Here is an 11974-nt window from a genome sequence, read left to right as displayed (position 1 = left end):
ATTTATAATAAAATTGCAATCGTAAGTATTTTCCTCATTTTTGTGAGCTATTGTAGCAAATTATTGGACTTGAGGAGGGGATGGTGAGAACTCCCAATTTATAGCAGTTCAGTCAGAAGTACAGATGGCCCAGACTTGTGTTTGGCTTCTGAAGTGAAGGTAGTCTTATGGGGCTGAACCCCTAACTTTTGAGATCTGATGATAACTCAGGTAGATGGTGTCAGAATGGAATTGAATTGTAGGACACCCAGTTGGTGTAGAAAATTGAACTGGGTGATGTCAGAAAACATCTGAGACTACATTTCCTCCCTGGGTCTGGGAAGAGTTGTTTGTGCTTCTTCCTTTTTGAGTTTCACACTCCAAGTAGAAGATGGTACTTCTGCAGAGACGATGGGGGTCTCAACCTAGCCTGGCAGTGAGGATGTGAATAGCAGCCAGGATGACCTAACAGGGACTTCTGCTTGGGCTATTATGTGTCACACTGGCCCTGCCCAGCCATGTGGTCACAGCCAGTGCAAGCTCTTCCTGCCTGTCAGATGCCTCATTCCCACCTGTGATGCTCAGACTGAGACCATGAACCTTGAAAAACACCATATTGTTTTGTGATGTCACCTCTGGAATGTTCTGAGTGTTTTGGGGACCAACTTCTGCATAGGACCTATACTTGGCACCTCACATTGGTATGGCTTTTTAATTGAGATAGAAATAATAATCTTAGACAAGGAAGTAGGGATAGCTATCTCTGCTTCGAAGACTTTCAAAAGGCTTTTACATCAGCTATAATATCTGTCTTAATTTCTGTTCAGAGACTGATAAAGCATCTTATCAGATATCATTTACACACTCTCGCAGACTCAGATTTTTATAATGTACATGACTGACAAGAGGAGAATAAATGAGTAGAAAGTCTTATGTTTTCCAGGTGAGCAATTGACGCCCAGATGTTTGGAAAGCAGAAATCTTATTTTCTTTTTTCCGCAGCACTCGAGGCCAAATTTTACAAGAAAAAGAGATACCAGATCCGAAAGCCTAGAAATTCCAATCAATGTGGTTCTACCTCAGGTAGGGATAATCACAGAAGAATGTAACCTATCAGTTTTAGCCACAACAACCCTCCCCTTTCAAAACTTTAGCAAGATGTAGAATAATCACAGGAATTAGGGCCTTTGATTCTGGTCATAGGTTGATTGCCAAACAGCTGTGTGCCTGGGAGAGGCCACGTAGCCTCTCTGGGCCTTGGGTTCCTCTTCTCTTGACTGAGGGAGCTGGGTTAGACGATCTGGTAAGACCTTACATTCTTAACACTTGAAGTTTCTATTCTGTGATACTCTGAAATAACCCAGCTTTCTCAAAACCCAACCTTTTGGTGCTTGCTTTTATGCAACCACTCTGGAGTTCTGGGGGAGAATTAGAACTGAGACGTGGAAACACGTAAGAATGAATCCGTGAGAAGAAAACCTAGTAAGTGAACCCAGGGGTACAGAGTCATTTGGAGTCATCAAGAGAGTTATCCCTGTTAATGTACCAAACATAGTGTATGGGGGATGGGCATGGTTTTTTTGAGGCCAGTGAGTGGGTGAAGTCCTGACAGGTTTGAGATTCTCAGGTCCTCTCCTGCAAGCAGCTGTTTCCTTGGTGGTGTTCTCTTGATTGGATTGTTTCTGCTGCTATGTCACAAAGGGCTGGCCTTGCTCTCTCCAGAGTCACCTAAGGCCCCGTTGGAAGACCACAGCCATGCAACCAGAGGGGGCGAAATGCAGTATGGATGAATCCAATGCAGAGGTAATTATCTGAAAGCTCTGTCCAGGGATGTGCAGGAGGAGGACCCATCACCAGTGGGCATCCTAAATATAGAATTGTAACAACCTAGGCAAGTGTATTCAGCAGGAGGCTAAAATACAGGACAAGAAAACATTCTGGATGCTTGTTTTCACATTATCCATATAACTTTATAATGAACAACCACTTTTCTATCTGTTTCAGCTTATGAAGCTTAGCCAGAATCTAAGGTTCTGGCTGTAGGAACCTCTTTAGGTCTGATTCTTTTCACTTGAAACACACATGGAGTTCCGCTGGCCACTGTTCCCCACAAGGGTGGGAGTTGCTCCTCAGGTTCCTCCACAGCACGCCTAAACCAGTCTTTGCATTGCTAAGGGACAGGCAGAGGATGCCGACCTGGGGGTGAGAATAGGCTTTGAACAGTAGTGGTCATGTGATCGATTGGAAAGATTCTTCCATCCACACTAGCACAACTTTCCCTCCCTAGCTTCCAGAAATAGCCCAGCAGTCAAGGAGAGAAAAGGTGGTTTTACAAGGCTCAAGCTTGTTCTGAGGCTGCCCACTTCCTGTGCTGCAGGATCTGGTGCAGCTGCTGAGGTCTTGGAGGGCAGGGTGGGTGTGGAATGAGAGGATATCTGCTGTCTGGGCATGTGTGCTCCACATGGGCAGATGTGGCCTTGTGGGTACACCTGCCACAGGATACAAACCATAAGACAGGGCAGGATGCTCTAGACTGGAGCTCCGGGGGAGGGGTGTGGGCGTCTCTAACTAGATGACCTGAACCACACCACCACCAGGGCTGTGAGAGGGACTGATGGGCTGGCTATACCTCCCCAAATCAGATGGTTCATGGCTTGTGGGATAGGATTGATCTGGGAAACAAGCGGAGGAAAAAACATTGACTGAGTGCTGATCGGATCATGTGTCAAGCACAGGGACATGTAATTGTGAAGTAGAGATTTTCACATGGGATCTGGGAACCCCAGGAACTCCACTAGTAATGGCAGAGTAGGAATTAGGGGCATGAGGTCAGTGCCCACACTCACTGCTATGTCACAAGCTGGACATATGCCACCTGGGTTGGCCAGGTTTTATCTCACTTAGCTCTGTGATTCTTCTCTTGCTTTTAGGAAATAGCGCCTCTTCTTCCCCTGTATTAACTCTCATCCCTGGGCTCCCTGCGTGTGTCTGCCACATGCTGCTTTATTCTGGGACTGAGGCCATTCCTTTTAGGAGGGAATTGCAGCAGCAGTTTTGTGTCTCCAGAAAGTGCTCCCAGCTCCCAGTCCTGCTGGGCATTCAGGCTACTCAATTACATTGCAAATGCCTAGGATCCACTACTTGTTATCACCTTTAGGTCTTTTTGGGTTTTATTGATTTCCCATTTTTCTTTCTCACATTAAATATTTGTTTTCCGATCTATTTCCCTCCAGTGCATTAACTTTCAAGTCATCAACATTATTTCCTGCCCAAGCTAGCTCCTTTTGTACAGAATGATTCCGTTCTCACAGGCATTCACATTTCCTGGCTCTGTGAATTTCATTAAGGCATTGTTTACTCTAGATCATTACTGAAGGATCTATACCAGATCTGGACGAGCTCCTGTAGAACTTCATCTCTCCCTGTTGCCTTTTCTCCTTCCCCTTTGGGCTCGTTCTTCAGAAGTGATGGAAAGCACCCACATCTCTACCAATCTGAATAAACTGTGCTAAAGAATATTTTAGGCGATTATGTGTTAAACAATTAGCTAAAACTACCACACATGACATCTTTTTAAATCCTCTTTGCTGTTAACATTGTAAAAATCAATCACGTTTACCTTGTAAATTACCTTTTACCTGTTAGTGTTTATTAAAACAAACATCAACTTCATCATGGTACTACAGAACTGAGCTAATTCAAAAAAGTGATAATGAGACTCACCATTGTCATCTCACCTGAAAATTAGGAGCATATTTGGCTTTTCCTGCCAGGATCCGGGGGCCTCTCAGCTTCACATCCCTTAAAAGTATCTGGGATCGTGGAATGTTCTCTGATGGTCATCTCAGTAATGTCATCAAAGTAGGTGTTTAAAAAACTTGGTCAGTGGGCTTGGACTGTAGCAGGAGTGTCTGGACATCTCTTCTGGGCTGTGGGAGCCACACTTTTCCAGGTGTGGGGAGAAGAACTTCAGTGCATGTCAGCTAAGTCTTGCTCGTTACTGTCCAGTCCTGTCCCCAAACTCTTCAGTTGGGAGGTCGCCAGCTCCAGTAACTCCATCCCAGAAGGTCCTACCCAGACAGTCCTGCTCCGTAGAAATCCTGCAGCACCAGTAAGAGACTTTGGTCCTGTCACCTCTCCTTCAGCCTTTGGCCTTTGGTCTTTGCCTCCCTTCTTTCAAGTGGCTGCTCTCCCTCCATGCTCTCCACTTGGTGGTGAGCTGACAAAGGCATGTGATCGTTGGTGATTTCAAGCATTTTCCTTCCAGGATTGCTCACATCTAGAAAGGAGATGCCAGAGAGTGGGCCAGGCCTAATGCTAAGGAGGGACTCCAACTCATAGGTGGGATCTCAGGCATCTGTAAAGGTGATGTCTGTGCCTGGGATCCCTCCTGATGTACCCAGCACTAATGTGTCATTCGGTCACAGTGAGAGCACATTGCTCCTAAGGACAGAGTCTCGTGGTCACCTTTATAACACCACTCAAAGAGAAGGCATGAAGAGCCCTAACTCCATATCCCAGTCTTCCATGAAGAAGACAACCTTTCTCTTTCTCACCTACTGGGTCTTCATCCTTGTGTGAGGACATTTCCCAGAAACCAGGAAGGAGACTATCCTTTCCTTCATGGGAAACTTGGGCCGTGCTGCCATAGGCTCTACCTCCCAGACTTGGGAGAAACTTTTCAGGGTGTGCCAGGGGCTTTTTATTGGCACAGACCTCTTGTCAGGGCCCAAGGACGTCAGGGAAGATTAGCTCAGCCCATGAAACCAACCTAGTGATACCACTGGCCAAGGAGATTACTAAGAAGAAACTGGTGTGGAATGTACACTGAAGAGGCCCAAGATCTTGTACCTGAGTGTGTTTGCTTAGCTCAGGTGCTCTGATGCTTTTTGGAAAGCCCTTTTGTAAAGTAATATATTCAGCATTTGCTATAGTGCTTTAGGTCAGGAATGTTTTAACCTTACCAGGAGAACTGTTCGTTTGGACTTTTCGACAGCTTGCCTACAACTTTCTTGTCCTCTTACAACCCCAGGAAGTAGGGAAGTAGCTATACTTGGGCTCATTTTGTAGGTGACATTCAGAGAAGTGAAATAAATTTCTTAAGAGTACTCAAAGATGGAACTTCTGAGCCCAAAGCTACTGGGAATTTGGGGTCTCTACCCTCTTTGGGGTTCAAGGTGATGAGACAAACATCTAGCTTGCTTGTGTGCAGGGGCACCTTCCTCTAAGGGGAATACAGAGATGGACCTAGGGCTTTGCGGAATTCACGTGGAGAAAACCCCACTGTCACAGATTTTGTACCATGCAGTAGCAACTCTGCCCTGGGACGATATTAAAGTTTTTAAACATGAATTGAAATGAGGATATAGCTTTAACAAATATGCTAAATATATAAGTATTAAGACAAAAGAAATTACCACTTTTGTAGGCCAAAAATGGTAGAGTATTGTTTCATGTAGTTCAACCTAATATTTCCTCTTAGCCTTGCAGTACATTCTGATTGATTCATTCATTGCCAGGGACTCATTAAGCTCCCACTGTATATGAAGTTTGCTGTTCTAATTCTCAGAATTAGAGATATTGAAAATAATAATAATCATAATAATAAGGGATAGGTCACTATTCTTAGAAAATTGTAGCTTATTCATATGGGAAGAGGAGGGGACAGGATGTAAGAGAACCATTGCAATGTAATGATATCAAAACAAGCAAAATAAAATACCTGGGCAATGTGAAGAGCTAGAATAAGCATGGGGTGTAGAGTCAGATATCCTGGTTTTATTTTTTTTTTTCCTTTTTGTCTTTTTTCGTGACCGGCAACTGATTGCAACCCTCAGTGTCACGCCCGTAGGGTCGCGCCCGTACCGGACCGGGACCGGCAACGGGATCGCAACCCTCGGTGTTGCGCCCGCACCTCGCTCAGCCAGTGAGTGGGAACCGGTCTGTATGTGGGATCCGAACCCTCGGCGGGAGCGCTGCCGCACTTCCCAAGCGGTGCACTGTAGCAGTGCGCCACCGGGCCGGCCCAGATATCCTGGTTTTAAACCCTGGCTTTGTTCACTTGCCAGTTATGTGATCTTAGGTAGAAAGAACCATGGATAAGATATTACATATGAATATGGAAATCAATTAGCATGTCATCTGACATATAATAGTCATTCAATAAGTGTTATTTCATATTTCTTGTTCTATACAGTCTTCCTCTAAGGAAATGCTGAGCAACTTCTCTTCTGAATGCAGTAGCCCTTCTTGTATGCTCTTTATGAACAAGGAATTCGTCACATATTCTCATTTTATTTTTGAACTCTACAACCCCCCCCTGAAAAAGTAGAGCTGATGTTGGAGAGGTCACTGTAGATGGTTGCACAGGTTGTGTACTGGAACAGCAGTTGTGAATGGCACCCCCTAGAGTTGGGCATTGTACTACCAGCGAAAACATATGGGGTGGCCCTGAATCACACTAGCATTCACATTTTCTAGATATGGAAACTGAGGCACAGAAATTAAGTGGCTTTGTAAAGGTCATGCACTCATATGGTGCAGAGCCAGGACTCTTCAGGGGTTGTCACGTCCAGTCCCGTTGCCCACACCTTGCTGCCTGTCTTAACGCTTGCTGCATTTGCCCTCTCTCATTTGCACCAGGAAATGACTGGTGCTATTCACTGATTTTTCAAATTGACTGAAAGTTCCCTGAGGGCAGGGTCTGTGAGCTTGGGACACAGTAAATGCCAAATTAATGTTAGTTGATTCACTGACATAAATTAGAGGAAGAATTGGTGCGATAACATTCAGAATGGGAGTATAATTAGAGTGGGAAATTTTCACAAGACCAAGAAAGAGTTTTCCTTTGAGGACTAAATCCAACTAGCTCTGATTGGAATCGGGAAATACTACAGGAAAGAAAGAATTTGTTTTGGCTCAGTGTTTTCCCAAGGTTCAATTATGATTCTTATCATATCTGAAAATGCCAGTATATTTAATATTTTTTCTTAAGTCTTCTCATTTTCAGAAATAGAAATGGTGCTGCTTTACTTCAGTCTCACCTTAATACTCTCCATAGGATTATGGGTTTGGTAAAATAGGTATATTTTTCTAATAGCTATTCAAATAAATATATGACGATTAAAAATTTTTTAAAAGTTTATGTGTTCTAAGAAACTATGCCATGAGGCAACGCTGGACTTGACCACCTTCTTGGTCCTGTAAGGGATAGGAGGAAAGGTAGGAGGACTCAGTCATAGGGGGAGGATTTGGTTTCCTGTAAAGGAAGTAAAGGGGTCCTAATATTCTACTAGCATTTCCTGGATTAGGTGCTGTGGGCATGAGACAGAGAAGGCACAAGGTCTGTTTGGGATGAGTTGGCCATTTAAGGGAGGAGACAAGATGCCACCCAGGTTGGTCAAAGAGGGCTTCTGGTGTCATAATTGTGCCAGACTACAAATGCAGATCCATTGGACCAAAGAAAGCTGGACCAAGAGGGCACTTAAAGATAATGCCTCTGACCTAGGGGGAGAGTGAGAGGATGTGACTAAGGTCATCTGATGTTGTGTATAAGTACAAGGGTCAAAATACCCAGGTTGTCTATAGCTAGGGATCTGCCACATGTTGTTTTTATTTAGTGAATTTCTGTTGAGGGGAGGGAGAAAATTTAAGATGTGGATGCGGAACAGAGCAGCTGAACAGCATGATTTAAAGGTCATCGTGGATATAAATATGAACAGGTAAGAAGCACTAGTGATTTGTATGCTCAGTTGGGTCAAGAAGAGTATCCCTTGGAGTGAAACCAAACAATTGTAAAAAAGGAATCACAAGACAATTGGGGAAATTTGAATACTGACCCAGTATTGCTGATATTAAGGGTTCATTGTTAAATTTTATAGGGGTGATAATGATATTGTGATTTGTTAAAAAGATACACATTGATGTATTTATGGATAAAATGACACAAAGTCATTTTGCTTTCAAATAACCCAGTGTAGGGAAGTGGTTATGAAATTGGGCAGAGGTCTGGATGAAAAAAGTGTGGCCTTGGTTTGATAACTGGTGAAGCTGGGTGATGGGAACATGGAAATTTATTAGACTATTCTCTTCCTTTCATATATGTTTGAAAATTTCCATTATAAAAAGTTAAGGAAAAGGTATCTTGATCCCCAAATTACTGCAAGTCCTTTGGTAAATCCATTGCGATTTCCCATGTGTGTGCTTCACACATACAAGTTCAGAGACTCAGAAGTGGTTTGGGGTCTTAGTGAGAGAACTAGTGCTGGTTATTTAACTTCTCTGAGTTTGTTTCTCCAACTGTGAAATGGGCATAATAATATTTTATATGCCAGTCTTGTGAGGATTAAATGAATTCAGTAGGTAGAATGCTCAGCTTGGGGCTCAGCATGGAATTGGGGCTCAATGTTTGTTTCCTTCTTCCCATTTCTTGCCAGGATTGGGATACACATTGTTGACTAAAACCACATTTTTTTCCATGGTAGTATCTTCTAGAGCCAGAACCTGCTGACATGGAGCCCTGACTTGGTTCTGGTGCAAGGATGGAGAGGCTTATTGGCCTTGGCTAATCTTCCCAGAAGTCTGGGATCCCAGGACTTTAAACTTACAAGGGAAACAATCTGGGCTATCCACTGCATGGTTCATTCTGATCACAGACATAGCCACAGGAGCCAATGTGCTTTCCGAATTGAGAAATATGAAAACCATGGAGGCTGAATTTATTGAAAGTAAATAAGGTTGCGACTGCAGAATGTCCTCGTACCCTTGCTATCTGGAAGACTGAGCATATCCTTACAAAGTTAATGATATGTGCTTATTGCAAAGTTAATGGCATAGAACTGTGCCTTCTATTTATCTAGCTCTCCGAGTCTTGAAGAATTCTAACCAACTTTATACACTGGGCAAATTGTATATCTCTCTGCACACACATGTATATAATGCAGATAACCTGACTTGTTTTCTCCATATGTAAAATTGTGGAAATAACCTAAGAAGTGAGGAATTGATATCTGGAGAGCATTGTGATGTACTCGGATGAAATGCTTTCAGTGTATTTAGAAGTAGCTATCATGATCTTATCTTTGTTGAAATTCATTGCTGCAATCATCGCCTTTTCTCCAGCGTGCATTCCACCTGTTCGCTTCCTTTTGAATACATCTCAAAATCTTGCATTAGTAAAATCTACTTTTCTTGATAACAATACCTTACATTTCTGTGGTATGTGGTAATTTTAAAAACACGTTTACATTTGTTATCTCATTCAATCCTCACAACAGGGTTGTAAACTAAGCAGGGCATGTTTTATTTTTGTTTGACAGGTAGATTTCATTGACTTTTAATGTTGGAGGGTGCCTTGAAGATCATGGGGTCTGACTCCCTCTTCTTGACAAGTGAAAAATCTGGGTCTCAGAAAGAGTGACAGAGCTTTTCAGTTTCAAACTGCCCATCAGTGACAGAACCAGGAGGAGAATGCTGGTGACCCCCAATCTTGACCCCTTGGTCGTTAACCCCAGTGTAATCCTCACCTAGGCAAACTGCACATTCTACTTAGAGTTGTCCTGACCACCTTCAGCCAGAATTGCCCGAGGGAACTGGTTAGAAATGCAGATTCAGACTGGGTGTATCAGACACAGAGTGAGAGGCTCAGAGATCTGCATTTAAAATTCACTCAGGTAATTCTTCTGTACTGGGAAGTGTGAAAGCCAGTGGCTTGTTGGATTTAAATGCTGTGGATCTAATCTCCTTTTTATGCTGTGATTCTGACGTTCATGGCCACCATCATGAGATCCTCCTTATGAATTCCTCAGTGCCTTTACTGTCTTCACATCACGTGTTGAACTCTCATCTCTCAGTGATACGTCTGGGATGGTGCTCTTCGTTTCCAAAGCTATCAGCCAGATTCTGCTTTGAGCCTAGCACCGTGTTGGGGCTGGGGTGGATGTTTAAGCGGCTGCTGGCAGGACCGACTTAGAGGTGGCTAACAGTGGAGGCTGAGCCTGAATGGGGCAGGGAGAAGGCTGGGCTGACCTACCCGTAGCACCACCACTTTGGACACAGCAATTCGGGTGGCTGCTGGGGTGCTGCCCCTCTGCTCATGTCAAGTGTGGGTCACACACCTGTGGCTGAGGTAGCTTGAGAACAGTGTTTATTCCTCCTTTTGGGTGACAGAAGTGTGCCAGTGCTTTTGAACATTACCTCTTTTAATCCTAAAAATAGTTCAGTGAGGCAAGGAGGAAGGTGCAATTACCCCAATTTGAAATTGTGGAAACTAAAGCTCAAATACTGATGGATGGTGGAGCCAGGACTCAAAATATTTGGTTGACTCCAAAATGACTGCCTTAAGTCTCCACCATATACAATTGATTCTCGTTATTCGTGGATTCCACATTTGCGAATCTGCCTATTCGCTAAAATTTGTTTGTAACCCCCAAATCAATACTCACAGCACGTTTATGGCCATTCTCGGACATGCACAGAGTGGCAGGACATTTGAGTCACCTGATGCTGTGGCCAGCTGAGGAGACTTTTCATCTCAGTTCTCATACTGGAAACCTTTTTGCAGTCTAAGTGCTATGGTTTATTTTTTTGCATTCTTTTGCTATTTGTGAGTGATTTTGCCGTTTTTAAGTGGCTTTCAAGCCATTCCCAGCCAGGTACTCTCTAGTGTTTCTAGTCACAAGAAGGCTGTGACATGCTTTATGGAGAAAACAGGTGTGTTAGATAAGCTTTGTTCAGGCACAAGTGACAGTGCTGTTGGTGATGACTTCAGCGTTCATTAATACATATTCATTAAGGTGACTTTAAACAGAAACACACATAAAAACAAAGTTAGGTACTCATCAGTTAACTCAATTGTTGTCACCAGAGGCTCACAGGAACCTAGCCCTGAAATTCCCTTAGGAGCAAGAGTTCAGCATTCACTAGTCAGATTTCCAGGTGACTTTATAGAACAGAACTGTCTGGAATGACAAGGTCAGACTGTGTTTCCTTGTGAGGACCCGAAGAGGCTAAGGAGGCCACAGTGGCCAGGCCAGACTGCCAGACTGGGTTTGCTGAGGTCTTCCTGGCCTCTGGGCTGTCAGCAGCCAGCCCTGCGGGGTCAGTTCCTCATTAACGCCGGCCTCCCTGTTCTCTCCCACAGAGGGGCACCGCTGAGCCCTTTCTGCGGCTCCACAGCCTCTACAGCACCCCCCGCTGCGCGCGCCAGGGCCCCCTGCCCGGGCTGAGCCGCAGGGTCGCCAGCCAGCACTCGCACCCGCTGAACCGCTTCTCCTCCGGGCCCTTGGACCCCATGGAGCGCCCCACCTCCCAGGCGGACCTCGAGCTGGACTACAACCCTCCCCGGGTGCAGCTCAGCGACGAGATGTTTGTGTTCCAGGACGGGCGGTGGGTGAACGAGGACTGCCGCCTGCGGTCACCTTACTTCTCTCCCTCCACCTCGTTCCACCACAAGCAGCACCACAAGAGGATGGCCAAGGAGTACCCGCTGCAGGAGGAGAACAGGTCCCTGCGGGAGGAGAACAAGGCCCTGCGCGAGGAGAACCGGGCCCTGCGCAAGGAGAACAAGATCCTGCAGGTCTTCTGGGAGGAGCACAAGGCGACGCAGGGCCGCGAGGACAGCCGGCCCTCCTCGCCGCTGCTGCACCGCGACAGCACGTCCCTGGAGGTGCTGAAGAAGGACAACGTGGCCCTGCAGGTGCAGCGCGCCCAGGAGAACCGCGCCCTGCAGCAGCTGCTGGAGCAGCGGCAGCCCTACTGGGCCCAGGTGGAGGACAAGGTGGCCCCCGCGGAGGAAAGCCAGCCGGCCCCCTCGGCCCACGAGGAGCCGCACAGTTCTGGGCTGCTGCCCGACCAGGGCTCGGGCCTCTCCTCGCCCTTCGAGGAGCCCAAAGGGCCCCCGACCCCACAGGACGACTCCAAGACGCTGCGCGCCCTGCGGGAGATGGTCGACGACCTGACGGTGGCGGCCGCGGAGGACGAGGGCCAGGCCGGCCCG

General features: G+C 45.7%; 1 protein-coding gene across 1 annotated transcript; it reads left to right on the top strand.

Moving 5' to 3' along the window:
* Positions 1-1734: 1734 nt before the first annotated feature.
* LOC103582265 (spermatid-associated protein-like) lies at positions 1735-11965 on the top strand (the record flags this gene model as incomplete). The annotated part of the gene is made up of 2 exons (XM_008563911.1): positions 1735-1782; positions 11120-11965. Coding segments are annotated over exons 1-2 (894 nt in total), but the record flags the coding sequence as incomplete, so codon positions are not given.
* Positions 11966-11974: the final 9 nt, after the last annotated feature.

This window comes from Galeopterus variegatus, unplaced genomic scaffold (genome assembly GCF_000696425.1).
Source record: "Galeopterus variegatus unplaced genomic scaffold, G_variegatus-3.0.2 Scaffold15454, whole genome shotgun sequence".
NCBI classification, from domain to species: Eukaryota; Metazoa; Chordata; class Mammalia; order Dermoptera; family Cynocephalidae; genus Galeopterus; species Galeopterus variegatus.
Note: the sequence above shows the minus strand (reverse complement) of the source record. Positions and strands in the feature narration are given on the sequence as shown.